Source organism: Mus musculus, chromosome 7 (genome assembly GCF_000001635.26).
Source record: "Mus musculus strain C57BL/6J chromosome 7, GRCm38.p6 C57BL/6J".
Lineage (NCBI taxonomy): Eukaryota > Metazoa > Chordata > Mammalia > Rodentia > Muridae > Mus > Mus musculus.
In genome coordinates this window covers 22,369,780-22,393,854 of record NC_000073.6, presented here as the reverse complement: position 1 = coordinate 22,393,854, position 24,075 = coordinate 22,369,780, and the positions used below count along the sequence as shown (strand labels likewise).

General features: G+C 38.9%; 1 protein-coding gene across 1 annotated transcript; it reads left to right on the top strand.

Annotated features, from left to right (window-relative positions):
* Positions 1-22,815: 22,815 nt before the first annotated feature.
* Positions 22,816-23,733, top strand: Vmn1r254 (vomeronasal 1 receptor 254). Its single transcript, NM_001166751.1, has one exon. The coding sequence runs from the start codon at positions 22,816-22,818 to the stop codon at positions 23,731-23,733; it is 918 nt and encodes a 305-aa protein (NP_001160223.1).
* The last annotated feature ends 342 nt before the right edge of the window (positions 23,734-24,075 follow it).

Genomic DNA, 24,075 nt, shown 5'->3' with positions numbered 1-24,075 from the left:
TGTTGTAGTGGTTGTGATATTTGTAACATATCTTCACTAGGTGTCTTTCTCAGCAGCTAACATCCACATGAACTTCTGTGGGTAGTTCATGCCAAGATTCTAAAAGACATGAATATCACTGTGCAGAAAGTGGGAAGCGGGAAGATAATGTCTAGAATCCCCAAAGGTTAAGATTTGGATCAATAATTTTGGGAAAAGAATTTCAAAAATTCTTTTCTAAGTTCTAGGGATCAGATCTAGGACTCACTCTTGGGGTTGGGCAATGATAACTTAAGTGATTAAAAGTATTTCTTGCTCTTCAGAACCAGAGTTCAAACCTCAGCAATACACTGTGTGCCTCTCAACTGCCTGTAACTCCAGCTCTAGGGTATATGATATGCTTTCCTGGCCTCCACAGGTACCTATGTGCATGTACATACAGAGATGTACATATACATACAAATAATAAACCTTGGAAACATCATAGTTTACATTTTAACTGTTATTCACTATGGTGTTTGCTATAAGTTACAATGAATAGGTCAGTCTTGCTTAAATATTATATTTTAAAAATAAATAATCTAAGTCAGTACTTCCCAGCTTGTTGTTCATGATATCAGATATTTACATTATGATTCATAACAGTAGAAAAATACAGTTATATCAACCCCATAATCAGCATCCAAACGCTGACTACATTGCATACACTAGCAAGATTTTATCGAAAAGACCCAGATGTAGCTGTCTCTTGTGAGAATATGCCGGGGCCTAGCAAACACAGAAGTGGATGCTCACAGTCAGCTAATGGATGGATCACAGGGCTCCCAATGGAGGAGCTAGAGAAAGTACCCAAGGAGCTAAAGGGATCTGCAACCCTATAGGTGGAACAACATTATGAACTAACCAGTACCCCGGAGCTCTTGACTCTAGCTGCATATGTATCAAAAGATGGCCTAGTCGGCCATCACTGGAAAGAGGCCTATTGGACACGCAAACAGTATATGCCCCAGTACAGGGGAACGCCAGGGCCAAAAAGGGGAAGTGGGTGGGTATGGGGGACTTTTGGTATAGCATTGGAAATGTAAATGAGCTAAATAACTAATAAAAAATGGGAAAAAAAAGAAAAATACAGTTATAAAGTAGTAATGAAATAATTTTATGGTTGGCAGTCACCACAACTTGAGCAATTGTATTAAAGTGTTGCAGCATTAGGAAGGTTGAGAAATAATATTATTATGAATAATATTTAAATTGTTTCTTTTTAAAACATACACATTTTATGGTTATATGTGCACCTGGGTATGTGTATTACACCATGTGTTTACAGAAGCTCTTGGGGATCAAGAGGGTGTTAGATCCTCTGAAACTGTAGCTACAGGTGAGTATGAGCTGCATGTGGGTGCTAGAAAGTTGGACCTGACCCACGTCCTCTGTAAGGTCAGTATTAATAATGTCTGAATCACCTCTCCAGTCTTTAAATTATTTTTTACAAAACTAAAAAATATATTATCAGTTCAGTTGAGCTTTCTTAATAGAAATAATTGACTTATTCCCACACTACTATTCAGCTTCAATATAACTCTGATACATTTAACTCAATGTTGATTTCTTCAACAGAATAGAATGCCTCCCCTTTAATTGTCTTGTTTTCCATTAATTAATTTATTTATTAACTTAACATCCCAGTCTTGGCCCCACTCCCTCCTGTCTTCGAAAGCCCATCCTGCAAGTCCATCCCTGTGAATCCTTTTTGTTGTTGTTGTGCACAAGAGTGAAGATACCTGTCAATGCCACAAGAGGGCACTAGATCCCTCGCAGCTGGAGGCCCCTATGAGGGCTTGGTGTGGGTGCTGGGAAATAGAAATGGCTATTTAGGAAGACCAACATGTAGATACTTAATTCATCCTTAGAATAGGGAACAAAATACCCATGGAAGGAATTACAGAGACAAAGTTTGGAGCTAAGATGAAAGAACCATCCAGAGACTACCCCACCCACGGATCCATCTCATAATCAGCTACCAAAAGCAGACCCTATTGCAAATGCCAGGAAGATTTTGCTGAAAGGACCCTGATATAGCTGTCTCTTTTGAGGCTATGCCAGTGTCTGGCAAATACAGAAGTGGATGCTCACAGTCATCTATTGGATGGAGCACTGGGTCCCCAAAGGAGGAGCTAGAGAAAGTACCCAAGGACCTGAAGGGGTCTACCACACTATAGGTGAAACAACAATATGAACTAACCAGTACCCCCAGAGCTCATGTCTCTAGATGCATATGTATCAGAAGATGACCTAGTTGGCCATCATTGGGAAGAGAGGCCCCTTGGTCTTGCAAAATTTATATGGCCCTGTACAGGGGAACTCCAGGGCCAAGAAGTGGGAGTGGGTGGGTAGGGGAGTAGGGCAGGGGAAGGTATAGGAGACTTTAGGGATAGCATTTGATATGTAAATGAAGAAAATATCTAATAGAAATTGAAAAAAAAATAAGAAATGGCTATCTTCTGCAATAGCCTCACATGGTGTGAACAGCTGAGCTGTAGCTATACCCCACCTGTTTCAAGCTCTAATTAGACAAGTGTTGACTCTTTCTATGGGTTCCTTTTAACTATAGATGGTAAGCTCTCAGGGAGGCATACACTTCTCTTCTGCTGGTCCCCTCCAACAGTAATAGATCCATCATCATCATAGATGTTTGAAAGAGACATTAAAATGATGGTGCATGGACTGGAGGGTTGCCCAGTGCTTGATAGCTGGATTTGATTCTCAGCACCTACATGGAGGCTCATCTCCTACTCAAGCACCAACATGTGGTACACAGACACACTTGAAGGCAATGCACTCATATATCAAATAATAAAAATAAATACAAATTACTTTTAATGATAATTTATTATTAATACTTTGCTTGTAATTAACAATCTCAAACTAGGTACAGACATGTCTGCCTGTTTGTTCACAGAGCAAAATAATTATTTTGCTCTGATTTTGTAATGTGACACAGAAGACAACTCAAAAACCATAGCATTCTAATGCTCATTCCATTGCTGTAGTAAAACACTGATGAAAATCAAAATGAGGAGGGAAGTGTTTTATTTACCTTACAGGTCCATCAAGGGAAACTGAGGCAGGATCTGGAGTAGAGATCACAGAAGAATGATGCTTACTGGCTTAATCTCTATGGCTTGCTTAGAATGTTTTTGTTTTGATTTGTTTTGTTTTTTAATCCAGAGCCACCTCTCCAAGTGTGGCACCACTCTGCATGGGCAGGGTCCCCTCACAACCCATATCATGAATCAAGAGAATGTCACCATAGACTGCTGTACAGGCCAATATGATGGAGGCATTTTCTCCATTGAGTTTTCCTGTTCCCAGTTTACTTAAACTTGTCTCTAGATGACAAAAAAGTACAGATAGGTTTTATTTTTAAGCACAAGTAACTAACACTCATAGTTCCTGAAAGATTTACAGTCTTCCAACTTATAGCTAGGCTGTGGTAGTACCCACATTTAATACCAGCACTTAGGGAGCTCAGGCACTCACTCTGTTGAGTTCAAGGCCAGCTTCCTCTACAGAGCAAGTTCTAGGACAGCCAGGACTACACAAACTTTATCTGGTACTGGAAGAGGGTCAATCAACAACCTTCCAACCAGGGGAGGTGACCCAGATCCAGACTCAATATTTTCCCCCTGTAGACTGTCAATGGCTTCACTTTGAGCCAAAGTGAATAGATTCTTCCAGTCACCAGAAATTCCTGTCATGCTAAGATGGAAATGCAGTCAGAAAATGAGCAAATATTGCACATGCACAGGCAAGCCTGTCATTCTGTCACTTCATCAATCCAGTTGGTATTTTCTCCCAAAACCAAACTAGTCCTCCTACAATTGTCTGCTTCATACCAACTGTCAAAACAACCTTGAGCACGGAAGGACTGGAACTAGTGATGATATAGAACTGGTGACTGTGAGTGTCAGAAATGCTAGATGGGAAATCCTGGTCTTGGAACTTTCATGGAAAAACCGAGGAAGTTTCTTCTCATACCTGAACCTCGGTCCTCTGCTCCTCAGTGTTGAAAAATGGCAACCATGTGATAGAACAGCACATTACAAAACGCACTGAGGGTTTGCCTGTGTCCTTGAAGTACTTTTTCAACTAAGGTATGTAGTACAGTAATGGAACTATTACACAATATATTATTAGAAAAATACCCGGCAGCGCCATCTTCGGCTCCAGACAACCGGCCACCTTCCTGGTGAGTGCACAGGGATCCACCAGCCCGAGAGGTTTGTGCCTCAGGCCCTGGCGGCAGGAGTCTCCTTGGCTCCAGGACTCCGTGGAGGGCAGGCTGCACGAGTGACGGTATGGAATACAGAGGCCAGCCGTTTCTGGGAAAGGCGAGAGCCAGAGAGCTTCTGAGGCGGTGCCATCTTTGGCTCCAGACAACCAGCCACCTTCCTGTCGAGAGCCACAGAGCTTCTGAGGCAGCGCCACCTTCGGCTCCAGACAACCGGCCACCTTCCTGGCGAGAGCCACAGAGCTTCTGAGGTGGTGCCACCTTCGGCTCCAGACAACCGGCCACCTTCCTGGCCAAAGCAACACAGCTTCTGGGAAAGATCCTGTTTTGGGCCTTCATCTTCAGCCAGGAGGAGGTCCAAACACCAGATAACTGTGCACCTTCCCTGAAAGAGTTGAGCTTGCCTGCAGAGACTGCTCTGACCACTAAAACTCAGAGGAGAGAGCTAATCTCCCACGTCTGCTGATAGAGGGTAACAAAAGCAACAGAGGAACAATCTCTACACAAAGACAACTATAACAACTAACTCCAGAGATTGCCAGATGGCGAAAGGTAAACGTAAGAATCCTACTAACAGGAACCAAGACCACTCACCATCATCAGAACCCAGCACTCCCACTTCGCCCAGTCCAGGACATCCTAACACACCTGAAAAGGTAGACCTGGATTTAAAAGCATTTCTCATGATGATGGTAGAGGACATAAAGAAGGAATTTAATAACTCACTTAAGGAAATATAGGAGAACACTGCTAAAGAGTTACAAGTCCTTAAAGAAAAACAGGAAAACACAACCAAACAGGTAGAAGTCCTTATAGAAAAACAGGAAAACACATCCAAACAGGTGATGGAAATGAACAAAACCATACTAGACCTAAAAAGGGAAGTAGACACAATAAAGAAAACCCAAAGTGAGGCAACGCTGGATATAGAAACCCTAGGAAAGGAATCTGGAACCGTAGATGCCAGCATCAGCAACAGAATACAAGAGATGGAAGAGAGAATCTCGGGTGCAGAAGATTCCATAGAGAATATCAGCACAACAATCAAAGAAAATGTAAAATGCAAAAAGATCCTAATTCAAAACATCCAGGAAATCCAGGACACAATGAGAAGACCAAACCTACGCATAATAGGAGTGGATGAGAATGAAGATTTTCAACTCAAAGGACCAGCAAACATCTTCAACAAAATTATTGAAGAAAACTTCCCAAATCTAAAGAATGAGATGCCCATGAACATACAAGAAGCCTACAGAACTCCAAATAGACTGGACCAGAAAAGAAATTCCTCCGGACACATAATAATCAGAACATCAAATGCACTAAATAAAGATAGAATACTAAAAGCAGTAAGGGAAAAAGGTCAAGTAACATATAAAGGCAAGCCTATCAGAATTACACCAGATTTTTCACCAGAGACTATGAAAGCCAGAGAGCCTGGACAGATGTTATACAGATACTAAGAAAACACAAATTCAAGCCCAGGCTACTATACCCAGCCAAGCTCTCAATTACCATAGATGGAGAAACCAAAGTATTCCACAACAAAACTAAATTCACCCATTATCTCTCCACAAATCCAGCCCTTAAAAGGATAATAACAGAAAAAAACCAATACAAGGACGGGAACCACACCCTAGAAAAAACAAGAAGATAATCCCTCAACAAAACTAAAAGAAGACAGCCACAAGAACAGAATGCCAACTTTAACAAAAAAAATAACAGGAAGCAACAATTACTTTTCCATATCAATGGTCTCAACTCCCCAATAAAAACACATAGACTAACAGACTGGCTACACAAACAGGACCCAACATTCTGCTGCTTACAGGAAACCCATCTCAGGGAAAAAGACAGACACTACCTCAGAGTGAAAGGCTGGAAAACAATTTTCCAAGCAAATGTTATGAAGAAACAAGCTGGAGTAGCCATTTTAATATCGGATAAAATCGACTTCCAACCCAAAGTTATCAAAAAAGACAAGGAGGGACACTTCATACTCATCAAAGGTAAAATCCTCCAAGAGGAACTCACAATTCTGAATATCTACGCTCCAAAGGCAAGGGCAGCCACATTCATTAAAGACACCTTAGTAAAGCTAAAAGCACACGTTGCACCTAACACAATAATAGTGGGAGACTTCAACACACCACTTTCATCAATGGACAGATGGTGGAAACAGAAACTAAACAGGGACACAGCGAAACTAACAGAAGTTATGAAAAAAATGGACCTGACAGATATCTACAGAACATTTTATCCTAAAACAATAGGATATACCTTCTTCTCAGCACCTCACGGGACCTTGTCCAAAATTGACCATATAATTGGTCACAAAACAGGCCTCAAAAGATACAAAAATATTGAAATTGTCCCATGTATCCTATCAGACCACCATGGCCTAAGACTAATCTTCAGTAATAACATAAATAACAGAAAGCCAACATTCACGTGGAAACTGAACAATACTCCTCTCAATGATACCTTGGTCAAGGAAGGAATAAAGAAAGAAATTAAAGACTTTTTAGAGTTTAATGAAAATGAAGCCACAACGTACCCAACCTATGGGACACTATGAAAGCATTTCTAAGAGGGAAACTCATAGCTCTGAGTGCCTCCAAGAAGAAACGGGAGAGAGCACATACTAGCAGCTTGACAACACATCTAAAAGCTCTAGAAAAAAAGGAAGCAAATTCACACAAGAGGAGTAGACGGCAGGAAATAATCAAACTAAGGGGTGGAAACAAGAAGAACTATTCAAAGAATTAACCAAACGAGGAGTTGGTTCTTTGAGAAAATCAACAAGATAGATAAACCCTTAGCTAGACTCACTAAAGGGCACAGGGACAAAATCCTAATTAACAAAATCAGAAATGAAAAGGGAGACATAACAACAGATCCTGAAGAAATCCAAAACACCATCAGATCGTTCTACAAAAGGCTATATTCAACAAAACTGGAAAACCTGGACGAAATGGACAAATTTCTGGACAGATACCAGGTACCAAAGTTGAATCAGGATCAAGTTGACCATCTAAACAGTCCCATATCACCTAAAGAAATAGAAGTAGTTATTAATAGTCTCCCAGGCAAAAAAAAGCCCAGGACCAGACGGGTTTAGTGCAGAGTTCTAACAGACCTTCAAAGAAGATCTAATTCCAGTTCTGCACAAACTATTTCACAAGATAGAAATAGAAGGTAATCTACCCAACTCATTTTATGAAGCCACTATTACTCTGATACCTAAACCACAGAAAGACCCAACAAAGATAGAGAACTTCAGACCAATTTCTCTTATGAATATCGATGTAAAAATCCTCAATAAAATTCTCGCTAACCGAATCCAAGAACATATTAAAGCAATCATCCATCCTGACCAAGTAGGTTTTATTCCAGGGATGCAGGGATGGTTTAATATAAGAAAATCCATCAATGTAATCCATTATATAAACAAACTCAAAGACCAAAACCACATGATCATCTCGTTAGATGCAGAAAAAGCATTTGACAAGATCCAACACCCATTCATGATAAAAGTTTTGGAAAGATCGGGAATTCAAGGCCCATACCTAAACATGATAAAAGCAATCTATAGCAAACCAGTAGCCAACATCAAAGTAAATGGAGAGAAGCTGGAAGCAATCCCACTAAAATCAGGGACTAGACAAGGCTGCCCACTTTCTCCCTACCTTTTCAACATAGTACTTGAAGTATTAGCCAGAGCAATTCGACAACAAAAGGAGATCAAGGGGATACAAATTGGAAAAGAGGAAGTCAAAATATCACTTTTTGCAGATGATATGATAGTATATATAAGTGACCCTAATAATTCTACCAGAGTACTCCTAAGCCTGAAAAACAGCTTCGGTGAAGTAGCTGGATATAAAATAAACTCAAACAAGTCAATGGCCTTTCTCTACACAAAGAATAAACAGGCTGAGAAAGAAATTAGGGAAACAACACCCTTCTCAATAGTCACAAATAATATAAAATACCTTGGCGTGACTCTAACTAAGGAAGTGAAAGATCTATATGATAAAAACTTCAAATCTCTGAAGAAAGAAATTAAAGAAGATCTCAGAAGATGGAAAGATCTCCCATGCTCATGGATTGGCAGGATCAACATTGTAAAAATGGCTATCTTGCCAAAAGCAATCTACAGATTCAATGCAATCCCCATCAAAATTCCAACTCAATTCTTCAACGAATTAGAAGGAGCAATTTGCAAATTCATCTGGAATAACAAAAAACCTAGGATAGCAAAAAGTCTTCTCAAGGATAATAGAACCTCTGGTGGAATCACCATGCTTGACCTAAAGCTTTACTACAGAGCAATTGTGATAAAAACTGCATGGTACTGGTATGGAGACAGACAAGTAGACCAATGGAATAGAATTGAAGACCCAGAAATGAACCCACACACCTATGGTCACTTGATCTTCGACAAGGGAGCTAAAACAACCCAGTGGAAGAAAGACAGCATTTTCAACAATTGGTGCTGGCACAACTGGTTGTTATCGTGTAGAAGAATGCGAATCGATCCATACTTATCTCCTTGTATTAAGGTCAAATCTAAGTGGATCAAGGAACTTCACATAAACCAGAGACACTAAAACTTATAGAGGAGAAAGTGGGGAAAAGCCTTGAAGATATGTGCACAGGGGAAAAATTCCTGAACAGAACAGTAATGGCTTGTACTGTAAGATCGAGAATTGACAAATGGGACCTAATGAAACTCCAAAGTTTCTGCAAGGCAAAAGACACAGTCAGTAAGACAAAAAGACCACCAACAGATTGGGAAAGGATCATTACCTATCCTAAATCAGATAGTTAATATCCAACATATATAAAGAACTCAAGAAGGTGGACTTCAGAAAATCAAATAACCCCATTAAAAAATGGGGCTCAGAGCTGAACAAAGAATTCTCACCTGAGGAATACCGAATGGCAGAGAAACAACTGAAAAAATGTTCAACATCCTTAATCATCAGGGAAATGCAAATCAAAACAACCCTGAGATTACACCTCACACCAGTCAGAATGGCTAAGATGAAAAATTCAGGTGACAGCAGATGCTGGCGTGGACGTGGAGAAATAGGAACACTCCTCCATTGTTGGTGGGATTGCAGGCTTGTACAACCACTCTGGAAATCAGTCTGGCGGTTCCTCAGAAAATTGGACATAGTACTACCGGAGGATCCAGCAATACCTCTCCTGGGCATATATCCAGAAGATGCCCCAACTGGTAAGAAGGACACATGCTCCACTATGTTCATAGCAGCCTTATTTATAATAGCCAGAAGCTGGAAAGAACCCAGATGCCCCTCAACAGAGGAATGGATACAGATAATGTGGTACATCTACACAATGTAGTACTACTCAGCTATTAAAAAGAATGAATTTATGAAATTCCTAGCCAAATGGATGGACCTGGAGGGCATCATCCTGAGTGAGGTAACACATTCACAAGGAAACTCACACAATATGTACTCACTCATAAGTGGATATTAGCCCCAAACCTAGGATACCCAAGATATAAGATACAATTTACTAAACACATGAAACTCAAGAAGAATGAAGACTGAAATGTGGACACTATGCCCCTCCTTAGAATTGGGAACAAAACACCCATGGAAGGAGTTACAGAGACAAAGTTTGGAGTTGAGATGAAAGGATGGACCATGTATAGACTGCCATATCCAGGGATCCACCCCATAATCAGCATCCAAACGCTGACACCATTGCATACACTAGCAAGATTTTATTGAAAGGACCCAGATGTAGCTGTCTCTTGTGAGACTATGCCGGGGCCTAGCAAACACAGAAGTGGATGCTCACAGTCAGCTAATGGATGGATCACAGGGCTCCCAATGGAGGAGCTAGAGAAAGTACCCAAGGAGCTAAAGGGATCTGCAACCCTATAGGTGGAACAACATTATGAACTAACCAGTACCCCGGAGCTCTTGACTCTAGATGCATATATATCAAAAGATGGCCTAGTCGGCCATCACTGGAAAGAGAGGCCCATTGGACTTGCAAACTTTATATGCCCCAGTACAGGTGAACGCCAGGGCCAAAAAGGGGGAGTGGATGGGCAGGGGAGTGGGGGTGGGAGGGTATGGGGGACTTTTGGTATAGCATTGGAAATGTAAATGTGCTAAATACCTAATAAAAATGGAAAAAAAACTTTAAAGCATTGGGGATACACACACACGTGTGTGTGTGTGTGTGTGTGTGTGTGTGTGTGTGTGTGTGTTTGTGTGTATGCACACTTGCATCAAAAAAAAAAGAAAAAGAAAAATACCCATTAGTGCTGGTAGCCTCCTGGCCCAGGGAGAGTAGTAGCGAATTCACAGAGTAGGACTCTGGTGATGGTTTTAAAATCTGAGGGTCTCAGGGCTTTCTAGCTCGCTGACTGTACTGAAATGCTGGTAACTTTTAAAAGGTCCTAAAAACTTCCTTGCTCTTTCTGAGGGTAAAAGACTGCTAGCTTATGAGAGTGACACCAGTAGCCTGACAGTGGGGGGGTTAAGTAATGTGGTCTTTCTTCTATCTCAACGGGAACTGCACAGTTCTAACTTAGCCTGCTGGTCACAAGTCACAGGAAGAAAAAGGGACACTTAGAGAAGTGGTTATAGAGTTTTTTACTAAGTTGTAAAAAGTTTCCTATGAAAGCTATCTAAGGGGAAAAGCAGAAAGATCCTAAGTGGGGAAAAGGAAAATATTCTAGCAAGGAAAATTCTTCTAGGGAGGGGGAAAGGGAAAAATTCTCTTCTCTTCTCTTCGTCCTCAGTGCTTACACATCTTTCAGAATACATGATCACCTGTTACAAAGCTCATCACAAGTTCACACAAAAAAATCAAATCATAAATTGAAATAGAAGTTTATTTTAGCAATGAATGTTTACAGGCATAACCATTGGGAGTAATTATCTGGCTAAACATCAATCACCTGTCTCAGCTCCACAGGTTCACTGAAGGTTTAAAACCATAACTAAGTGATTAGTGAAGTTTTATATAGATAAACCCAGTCAATATTTTATCTTCTGTTCTAGCACCTATAATAAATTGTTAGTTCCCTTTTATGACCTTTGTTTAATTATTTTACAACCTCTTGGAATGTGCTTTGAAATGGAGAAAGTCTGGTTACTATCTAAGAGCAATTAGCTGGTGACACATGGGAAACTGGCAGAGTTCTCTTTGCAGTTTTGACTATCAGAAAAAGACCTAATGGCAGTCCCACTGTAAAAGAGCTTAATGATCACTGATATAATTTTAGGAATTGTTAAAGGATCATCATTAAGAAATCATCTATTTGTCTATATACCATCACTACTAGACAGTACATTTTCATGGATCTACAGAGATCTGCTTTAGAGGGGTGTGCTATTACTTAGTGATTGTTATATATGTTTAATAATAACAGGAAAAGCATATTAATAGCAGGAATCTTTCTTAAAATGAATCCCTTACAGCCTTGCCTAATAAGGGCAAACCTGTCACAGATTATATAATAATCTGAAGCAGGAGGCCATCTCAGGAAGATAGTTATTAGCTTGCTAATAACTATATAACATGCTATTATATAATTATCTGCTAGTTATTAGCTTGTCCCATTATGGCTCCTGAAACATAAGGAAAACAGATGTATTCTGTATCACTTTTCTCCATGTTGGGTTTTGTAATCCATTTCTGCTGAAATACATATAGTCCACCACCAAACACCTCCCAGTTCTAATTTTTGGGTCATATATGAACTACTAATGCCCAGCACCCTTCTCCCTCCACATCAGCAACATGCTCTTCCATTCTACAGTTATTTTTTGTTTTCTTAAGGTAACATAAGTACATTGTGTACATATCTCTGGTGTTAACTTTTGTCACTCGGCATAATGCCACTGGGATCCATCCCAGTTGCAACATGTGTAAATAGGTTCTATCACTCATGCACAAAATCGTATCTGTCAATTGCTATTGTAATCCCACAAAACCCCACTGAACTGAAAAGTCTTGTTATGGTGACCATGTCTTTAGTTTCTTATAGACTTAGATAATATCACTGAAATCTGAATCATCTAAGTATATAATCAGGACTTATCCATTTTACAAGCAGAGCCAGCAGGGCATAGGTATCTCCCATTCCTTCTCTGCTTAACCATGGTTCTATAAGACATCTCAGTAATGGATTTATGGGCTATGACTCTTCTGAAAGAAATTGTTGAAGTGTGATGCTAACTTCCAAGCACATTGGATTCCATGTCTCATGCTTTATGCAAATATTGAAAAACTTCCCATTTCTACAGTACAACTTCGACACTGTATCTCTTCTCACCTTTTCTCATCAATGGTATATTGGAGAAAGAGTCATCTCCTGAACTTCTCATTGTTATACTGTTGGACATTCTATTCTCTTTCAGGACTGGAAAGGAACAGTTTTGGAAAGCACAATCAAGTTGTTCTGGACTCAAATGCTTGTGAAGAAATCGACACACCTTTTGCAAGCTGCCTGGGCGGTTGGAAAAGAAATTATCAGCAGAGAATTGATACAAGCATTGGCAATTCACAGGTGATTCAATTCTGACTGAGCTGAATACTCCCTTAGTGTGTGACCTAATATTTGTTTACATCATTTTGTAACATATATATAAATGCTTATATATGCAGCATGTGCATATATATGTATATATATATGTCTCCATATGTGTGTATATATATATATATATTCATGTGTACATTTACATTACAAGTGTTTATGTGTGTCTGTGTGTATATGTGTATACGCATCATGTCATGCAATGCTCACTGAGGCCTAAAAAGGGCAATGGATCTCTTCATTTGTGTTAGAGTTGGCTTGGAGATACCATGTGGGTGCTGAGAATTGAACCCATGTCCTTTTAAATTTCAACCACTGATCCATTACTCCACCACCACCATAACCAAGTTTCAGACTCTGTGTTACTTTATAAAGGGATCAATGAGTCAAGGAAAAGAAAAACCCCATTCCTTTGTAAAGTCTACATACCAACAGCCAACTCTCTTTTAAAAGGTGTGTTGTATATATGTTTGTGTCTATTTGTGTAGTGTGTGTGCACAGTGAGTGTATGTGTGAGTGTGTATGTGTATTGTATGTAGTGTATGTGTATGTGGCATATATGAGTTATGTGGGTGTATGTGATGTGTGTACGTGATATGTATGGTGTGTGTATGGTATCTATGTATGTGTGTGAGTGTATATGTGTTTAGTAGTTGGGTGTGGGGTGTTATGTGGTAGGTGGGCATGTGTTTGTGGAATGTGTGTGTTGTGTGTATTGAATATGTATGTTTTAGTGTGCGTGTATGTGTGTGATATGTGTGATATGAGTGTGTGTATATGTCTGGTATGTATGAGTGTGGTGTATGTGTGTGATATGTATGGTGTGTTTGTATATATGTGGTGTGTGTGTGTGTATACTTGGCTGTCCATGGAGAGCAGAAGAGGCTATGAGATTCCCTTGGAAGTATTGATACAGGCAGTTAGATAATTGACATGGGTATTGGGAACCAAACTCAGATCACTGCAAAAGTAGCAAGTGCTATGAACTGCTAAGCCAACTTCAAGACTCTGAATTTTCCTTTTTAACAAATAGATGAATTTTAATTGTAAGTGTACAAAATAGAGGATGATGTTATGTTACTTTTATCCATGCGTGTCTTTGTCCTGGGTTCATGTTCACCTGATCAACTATCATCCTTTGCTGTCTTCCTTGCTCCTTCCTACTAGTCTTCCCTTTTACCTGCACAGTCCATTTCATCCCTATTTGCAGCACACACAGCTAAATCTAGATGTCCTATTAGAAGTCACGTGATATTTTCTGCTCTTCCCCATTGCACTCATGGTTTCCCTTGGGGTCCAACTTTTCTATATGGGTGTAATATATGTAATATACATGATAATATAGTATATAAATATTGCCATCCCTCCTCTCCTCATACTCCTTCTCCTCCACAAATCCCTCATTTCACACTCCCCCACACAACCCCATCCACTCATCCTGTGTTTCTCTTTAGAAAAAGGCAGACCTCCCATGGATATCAGCTAGCCATGACTTATCAAGTTGCAGTAAGACTAGGCACACATTATCTTTCCATGAATCCAGCCCTTCAAAGGATAATAACAGAAAAAAACCAATACAAGGACAGAAACCACGCACTAGAAGCAAGAAAGAAATCCTTCAACAAACCTAAAAGAAGACAGCCATAAGAACAGAATGCCAACTCTAACAAAAAAAATAATAGGAAGCAACAATTACTTTTCCTTAATATCTCTTAATATCAATGGACTCAACTCCCCAATAAAAAGACATGAACTAACAGACTGGCTACACAAACAGGACCCAGCATTTTGCTGCTTACAGGAAACCCATCTCAGGGAAAGAGACAGACAGTACCTCAGAATGAAAGGCTGGAAAACAATTTTGCAAGCAAATGGTCTGAAGAAACAAGCTGGAGTAGCCATTCTAATATCTAATGAAATCGACTTCCAACCCAAAGTTACCAAAAAAGACAAGGAGGGACACTTCATACGCATCAAAGGTAAAATCTTCCAAGAAAAACTCTCAATTCTGAATATCTATGCTCCAAATGCAAGGGCAACCACATTCATTAAAGAAACTTTAGTAAAGTTCAAAGCACATATTGCAGCTCACACAAAAATAGTGGGAAACTTCAACGTAACACTTTCATCAATGGACAGATCATGGAAACAGAAACTAAACAGAGACACAATGAAACTAACAGAAGTTATGAAACAAATGGTTTTAACAGATATCTACAGAACATTTTATCCTGAAAAAAAAGGATATACCTTCTTCTCAGGACGTCATGGTACTTTCTGCAAAATTAACCATATAATTGGTCAGAAAACAGGTTTCAAAGATACAAAAATATTTAAAATTGTCCAATGCATCCTATCAGATCACCACGGACTAAGGCTGATCTTAAATAACAAAATAAATAATAGAAAGCCAACATTCACATGGAAACTGAATCTTCTCAATGATACCTTGGTCAAGGAAGGAATAAAGAAAGAAATTAAGGACTTTTTGGAGTTTAATGAAAATGAAGCCACAACATACCCAAACTTATGGGACACAGTGAAAACATTTCTAAGAGGAAAACTCATAGCTCTGAGTGCCTCCAAAAAGAAACTAGAGAGAGCACACACTAGCAGTTTACAACACACCTAAAAGCTCTAGAAAAAAAGGAAGCAAATTCACCCAAGAGGAGTAGACAGCAGGAAATAATCAAACTCAGGGGTGAAATCAACCAAGTGGAAACAGGAAGAACTATTCAAAGAATCAACAAACAAGGAGCTTTTACTTTCAGAAAAATCAACAAGATAGATAAACCCTTAGCCAGATTCATTAGAGGGCACGGGGACAGCATCCTAATTAACAAAATCAGAAATGAAAAGGAGGCATAACAACAGACCCTGAAGAAATCCAAAACACCATCAGATCCTTCTACAAAAGGCTATACTCAACAAAACTGGAAAACCTAGATGAAATGGACAAATTTCTAGACAGATACCAGGTACCAAAGTTAAATCAAGATCAGGTTAATGATCTAAACAGTCCTATATCCCCTAAAGAAATAGAAGCAGTCATTAATAGTCTCCCAACCAAAAACAGCCCAGGATTTAGCCAGGGTTTAGTGCAGAGTTCTATCAAACCTTCAAAGAAGACTTAATTCCAGTACTGCACAAACTATTCCACAAAATAGAAGCAGAAGTTACTCAACCCAATTCATTCTATGATGCCACAATTACTCTGATACCTAAACCACAAAAAGACCCAACAAAGATAGAGAATTTCAGACCAATTTCCCTTATGACTATCGATGCAAAAATAGTCAATAAAATTCACGCTAACCGAATCCAAGAACACATCAAAACAATCATCCATCCTGACCAAGTAGGTTTCATTCCAGGGATGCAGGGATGGTTTAATATACAGAAATCGATCAACATAATCCATTATATAAACAAACTCAAAGACAAAAACCACATGATTATCTCGTTGGATGCTGGGAAAGCATTTGAGAAAATCCAACACCCCTTCATGAAAAAAGTTTTAGAAAGATCAGGAATTCCAGGACCAAACAAAACATGATAAAAGCAATGTACTACAAACCAGTAGCCAACATCAAAGTAAATGGTGAGAAGCTGGAAGCAATCCCACTAAAATCAGGGAGTAGACAAGGTTGCCCACTTTCTCCCTACATATTCAATATAGTACTCAAAGTCCTAGCCATAAAAATTAGACAACAAAAGGAGGTTAAGGGGAGACAAATTGGAAAGGAAGAAGTAAAAATATCACTATTTGCAGATGATATGATAGTATATATAAGTGACCCCAAAAATTCCATCAGAGAACTCCTAAACCTGATAAACAGCTTCAATGAAGTAGTTGGATATAAAATTAACTCAAACAAGTCAATGGCCTTTCTCTACACAAAGGATAAACAGGCTGAGAAAGAAATTAGGGAAACAACACCCTTCACAATAGTCACAAATAATATATAATACCTGTGTGACTCAAACTAAGGAAGTCAAAGATCTGTATGATAAGAACTTTAAGTCTCTGAAGAAAGAAATCAAAGATCTCAGAAGATGGAAAGATCTCCCATACTCATGGATTGGCAGGATCAATATAGTAAAAATGGCTGTCTTGCCAAAAGCACTCTACAGATTCAATGCAAACCCCATCAAAATTCCAAGAATTTCTAATTCTTCAACAAATTAGAAAGGGCAATTTGGAAATTCATCTGGAATAACAAAAAACCAATGATACCAAAAACTCTTCTCAATGATAAAAGAATCTCTGGTGGAATCACCATGCCTGACCTCAACCTGTACTACAGAGCAATTGTGATAAAAGCTTCATGGTACTGGTACAGGGGCAGACAGTTGATCAAGGTAATTGAAGACCCAGAAATGAATGCACACACCTATGGTGACTTGATCTTTGACAAGGGAGCTAAAATCATCCAGTGGAAAAAAGACAGCATTTCAACAAATGGTGCTGGCTCAACTGGCAGTTACCATGTACGAGAATGTGAATTGATCCATTCTTATCTCCATGTCCAAATTTCAAGTCTACATGGATCAAAAACTCCACATGAAACCAGAGACACTGAAAGTTATAGAGGAGATAGTGAGGAAGAGCCTCAAAGATTTGGGCACACGGGGTACATTCCTGAACAGAGCAATGGGCTTGTGCTGTAAGATCAAGAATCAACAAATGGGACCTCTTAAAATTGTCAAGCTTTTGTATGGTAAAAGACACTCTTAGTGAGACAAAACAACAGCCAACAGATTGGAAAAAGATCTTTACCAATCATTCATATATATGTATATACAGTTATATAGTTATATCGTTATATCATTATATATATGTATATGTGTGTATATATATATATATATATATATATATATATATATATATATATATATATAAAACTCAAGATGTTAGACTCCAGAAAATCAAATAAGCGTATTTAAAAATGGGGTACAGAGGTAAACAAAGAATTCTTAACTAAGGAATACTGAAGGGCTGAGAAGCACCTAAAAAAATGTTCAGCATCCTTATTCATCAAGGAAATGAAAATCAAAACAACACTAAGATTCCACCTCACACCAGTCAGAATAGCTAAGATCAAAAGCTCAGGTGACAGCAGATGCTTGCAAGGATGTGGAGAAAGCAAAACACTCCTCTATTGCTGGTGGGAGTACAAGCTAGTACACCCAATCTGGAAATCAATCTGGCAGTTCCTCAGAAAATAGGGCATATTTCTACCAGAAGATACAGCAATTCTTCTCCTGGGCATATATCCAGAAGATGCCCCAACTGGTAAGAAGGACACATGCTCCACTATGTTCATAGCAGCCTTATTTATAATAGCCAGAAGCTGGAAAAAACTAGGTGTCCCTCAACAAAGGAATGGATACAGAAAATGTGGTACATTTACAAAATGGAGTAATATGCAGCTATTAAAAACAAGAATTCATGAAAATTTTAGAGGAATAGATAGATCTGGAGGATATCATCATGATTGAGGTAACACAATCACAAAAAGACACATGTGATATGCACCCACTGATAAGTGAATATTAGCCCAGAAGCTCAGAATGCCCAAGATACAATTTGCAAAACACATGAAACTCAAGAAGAAGGAAGACCAAAGGTGGACACATCAATCCTTAGAAGGGTGAACAAAATACCCATGGAAGAAGTTACAGAGACAAAGTATGGAGCAGAGACTGAAGGAGTGACCATCCAGAAACTGCCTCACTTGAGGATCCATTCCATAAACCACCACCAAACGCAGATACTATTGCAGATGCCAACAAGAGCTTGCTGACAGGAGACTGGTATAACTGTCTACTGAGAGGCTCTGCCAGTACCTGACTGATATAGAAGTGGATGTTCACAGTCATCCATTAGATAGAGGACAAAACCCCCCATTGAAGAAGCTAGAGAAAGTACCCTTTCAGCTGCAGGGGTTTGCAGCCCCATAGGAGGAACAACAATATGAAATAACCAGTAACCCCAGAGCTCCCTGGGACTAAACCATTAATGAAATAAAATGCATTATGGGAATCATGGCTCTAGCTGCATAAGTAGCAGTAGATGGCCTAGTCGGTCATCAATGGGAGGCGAGGCCCTTTTTACTGAGAAGGTTTTAAGCCCCAGTATAGGAAAATTCTTAGGCCAGGAATTAGAAGAGGGTGGATTGGTGAGCAGGAGGAGGGGGTAGAGGATAGGGGATTTTCAGGAGAGAAACTAGGAAAGGGAATAACATTTGAAATGTAAATAAAGAAAATATCTAATATAAATAAATAAATAAATAAATAAAAGTGATGAATTCATGAACTTCTTAGCCAAATTATAGAACTATAAATTTTCATCCAGAGTGAGGTAACCCAATGGCAAAATAACACACTTGGTATGCACTCACTGATAAGTGGATATTAGCCCAAAAACTATAAATAACCAAGGTAGAATTCACAAACCATACGAAGCTCAAGAAGAAAGGAGACAAAAGTGTGGGTGCTTCGGTCCTTCTTAGAAGGAGAACAAAATACTCACAGGAGCAAATATGGAGATAAAGAGTAGAGCAAAAACTGGAGGAAAAGTAATCCAGAGACTGTCCCACCTGAAGATTCATCCCATATACAGTTACCAAACCCAGACAACTTTGTGGATGCCAAGAAGTGCATCGAGAAAGAGGCTGGTATGGCTGTCTCCTGAGTGACCCTGCCAGAGCCTTACAAATACAGGGACAGATGCTCAAAACCAATCATTGGACTGAGCATAGGGTCCACAATAGAGTAGTTAGAGAAAGGAACAAAGGAGTTGAAGGGGATTGCAGTCCCATAGGAAGAACAACAATATCAACCAACCAGTCCCCCAAGAGCTCCCAGGGAACAAGGAGTACACGAAGCTCCAGCAGCAGAAGTTGCAGAGGATGTCCTTGTCATGCATCAGTGGGCGGAGTGGTTCTTGGTCCTATGAAGGCTCAATAGATGCCCCAGTGTAGGTGAACTGAGGGCAGAGAGGTGGTACTGGGTAGGTGTGTAGAGGAACACCTTCATAGAAGCAGGGGGAGAAGGGATTGTATAGAGGGTTTCCGGGGGGGGGGTAATATTTGAAATGAAAATGAAGAAAATATCCAACAAGAACTTATTACTACCTGAAAAAATTACAAAAAAATAAAAGAAAAGAACTTTACATAATCCAAGGTGAGGTATCTATGTGGGAAACGGTCCAACTAATATAGTGCTGGTTTTTAAAACTCTTTTGAACTATGTGTGTGAACATATTACAGGAAGCCCCAGAGTACAATGTTTCTGTACATATTTGCAAAAACAAAAAACCTAATGTTAGCTATTCCTCTCCATATTTCCTCGTCGACTTTTCCTTCTACACACACCCAAATCTAACTCTTCATCTTCCATTATCACCTTTTCATTCTTTAAAGACTGTATTTTATCTTCTCATTTTTTTCAACATGCCATGACTCTAACAAATTCCTGACTAGGAAGGTTATTCCAATATAATTATGTATTAGGCTAATAAATATGTGTAAATGACAATTAGCCGATATAAATGTTACAGATGAAATCATGGATATGTGCTTGTCCTAGACAAACATAAGGTATCTGAGCAATTAAAGATACGTTATTCTTTCTTTTGGTCCTATTTCCACATATATCCCATTCTAAATGCTGGTATTTTCATTTGTGAAAATATTGTACAGTGGTATCTTAATTCTCCCACATGAAAGTATAAGTTCATTGTGCCTGAGACTATATTGCTGCAGGCTTAAATATCAATAAATGTTTAGAACATACAATTCTTAGATTTATAATCAGAATTTTTACTTTTCATCATTGAAAATCAAAACTAAGTCCCTAGTTTTTTATTATACCTAGAGCAGAAATGAGTTGGAGCTATTTATTCCTTAATGATAGCTCAATCCATATCTTTCCTTGTATGAGTTATTACAAATGAGATTCTCAAGATAGTACCAAAGAATATTAGACCTGTGATAAGAATTCATGAGTATATCAGAAAAAAAAGTCATAATCTATCTGAAAACAAGTGGATATTGGAATAACTCCAGGATTCAGGTGGGAAAGACCAGTTTCAATAAATTTGTCATTTATGAACGTCCTGGGTCAAACATGGGAAAAGTTGGAATGAAGCAACTTCCAGGGAAATTACAGAATCTGAATGATACATTGCCAGTAATTTGGGAGGACTTGGTGTCAGGATAATTTTGCAGAAGTGAAATAGTAGGGAGGAAAGTACTCTATAGAAACTCACATAATGAGTCCCTTGTTTTACCCAGGAGTGCCCCAATTCATATCTAACGACAAAATCAATTCAGAACTTAGATTCTCCCAAAGGAAACATGAAAACCTTTCCCTAACTTCTGCCCAGGTACTCATTAAGATCTAACAAACTCCGAGACATGATCAGTAAGCATCAGAAAGGAATGGAGGTTTCCTCTGGGGATAAATGATTTTCCTTCATTGGAGGTATCCCAAAGACACCATGCAGACAAATGTGCGGATGCCACAGATGACACAATAATAAACTCTCTGAAGGATGTCATGTCCCAGTGCCCTATTGTTTTATGAGACTGGAAACTTGGACTTTGTTGGGTTACCTTCACAGCATTGCATGGAGAATAAGAAACCATTCCAAATTTCATTGCATTCTTTCTCAGGCAAAGAGTGACACAGAGAAGTTCCTCAATCCAGGCACTAGGAAATATGCTTCTATAGGAGCTGTGCTCTGCAGCTGGCCTTCAGATGACAATATTCATCCTGACTGAGGCTCAGAAGGTGGGATTCTTCCAACCATAGACTTCTGCTTAAAATTCTCTTCTATTGTCTTCAGTGAAAATTGTCTTCTGAAGTCAACATGAAACATTATTTCTTTTGGAAGTCTGCAGGTAAACTTAAATAGGTTAATATTTTGCTTTTATCTCAAAGAAATGTCTCTGTCCTAGATTAGTACTCAGGAGAAAACAGCATTCAGTGTAACATGTATGTGAGATGTTGAATTTTATCTGGTGAATGGGGCCCTCATATTCCTACAGAACATATATAAACAAGTAAAATACAGAATAAGCATCGGTTTGCAAAGGGTGTAACAGTGATTGTGTTAGTAACTTTGGAGGGAAGCTTCAGGTGACTCAGCTAAGGCTCTAGCACCTGACATTTTAGAACAAAAATTAAGGTCAGGAAAAATATGAATAGATGAAACGTTTTAGCAAGTTGGATTCTTTTTTGCATGGAGGACACATATGTAAGACTATGTTCATCTGTGTGATCAGAAGACAGCTGGCTTTATTAGAAATATGTGGTGGGTTTTTGTGTGTGTGTGCTTGTGTGGATGAATGGTATAAAATTTTCTCAAAAGCCAATAACTTAATTTTCTACACCTGAACTCAATTACACAACTTCATTAATATGTGTAATCTTACATGAAATTCGCATACACATTATTTTTAACATGTTACTATAACATAAGTAAATTCAATTAATTATTTTTTTATGCTCCATTTATATATTGTTTTATTTTTAATGGTTTAGTTACATCCCAATTGAAGCCTCCCCTCTCTCCTAATTGTATTGAATTCTGATGGTAGAATCACATGTTCAAACTACTCTCTTTCTTGTTTGTATTCATAAGCAAGGACCATTGTGTGTTAAAATGTGTGTTATTGTATTCTTGAGGTACTGGACCAATAAATCTGTAGTTGTAATACAAAAATTATCTCAAGGCCGGAGTAATAAAATCAGTATAAAATTTAATTTGAGTTATTATATATGCATGTTTTCCAGGCAATTTACCTGTAGTGTGATAGAATAGTGTCTCACTTATCAAGTGAAGAAATTGTCTCAAATCAATTGGTAAATGTGGACAATAAAACAGAAACCTGAGAAGAGTAGTGTTCTATCTAATCATCCAGGGTCCTGTAAAACCCTCTCAATGTCTGATCATGCTAAATCCCTGAAAAGCACTGAGGAAGTGGCTCTTCAGCTCCTCTTGCTTTGCCAGTTTGGGGTTGGGACCTTGGCCAATGTCTTTCTGTTTGTCCATAATTTCTATCCAGTCTTGACTGGTTCTAAACAGAGACCCAGACAGGTGATTTTAAGCCACATGGCTGTGGCCAATGCCTTGACTCTATTCCTCACTATATTTCCAAACAACATGATAGCTTTTGCTCCAAAAACTCCTCCAACTGAACTCAAATGTAAATTAGAATTCTTCAGTCACATGGTGGCAAGAAGCACAAACTTGTGTTCCACCTGTGTCCTGAGTATCCATCATTTTGTCACTCTTGTTCTTGTTAATAGAGGTAAACTTATACTCAGAGCTAGTGTCCCAAATTTTGTGAGTTATTCTTGTTACAGTTGTTGGTTTTTCAGTGTCTTAAGTAACATCCACATTCCAATTAAGGTCACTGGTCCACAGATAACAGACAATAACACTGACTCTAAAAGCAACTTGTTCTGTTCCACTTCTGGATTCATTGGAGGCATTGTCTTCTTGCAGTTTTCCTATGATGCCACATTCATGAGCATCATGGTCTGGACCAGTGTCTCCATGATACTTCTCCTCCATAGACATCGCCAGCGAATGCAGCACATCCTCACTCCCAATCAGTACCGCAGAGGCCAAGCTAAGTCCAGAGCAACCCATACTATTCTGATGCTGGTGGTCACATTTGTTAGCTTTTATCTTCTAAATTTTATTTGTATCATCTTTCATACCCTTTTAATGCATTCTCATCTCTTCATACGGCTTGTCAGTGAGGTTCTGGCTGCAGTCTTCCCCAGTATCTGCCCCTTACTGTTGATCTTCAGAGATCCTAAAGATCCTTGTTCTGTGCTTTTCAACTGTTGAAAACCAGATTCACTAAAAAATGCCAAATCCAGAAGACAGTTCCACTAATACCATTAAGACCTTTATTCTTTAAATATGTTTTCAACATTTTGTATGAACAAGGTGTGGTGCTCACTGCTGTAATTTTTAAAGAATAAGGCTATACTCATTTGTCAATGTGAAATGATTTCTGGTTGGAATCTGACTGACATGGTAAGTGAGTTATTCAGCATCCTCTGTTCTCCTGTATATAACTGTATTCTGCTGCAGGCTGGACTGAAACTGATGCAACCAATTTTCACTAAACAGTTTAATGTGTTAAATGGTCCTGATCAAACTGATACTCTCGCTCCGTCTTAGTTG

Bases quoted from the DNA above. Each gene is read 5' to 3' on its own strand.
- Vmn1r254 (NM_001166751.1), top strand. From the start codon at position 22,816: ATGTCTGATCATGCTAAATCCCTGAAAAGCACTGAGGAAGTGGCTCTT.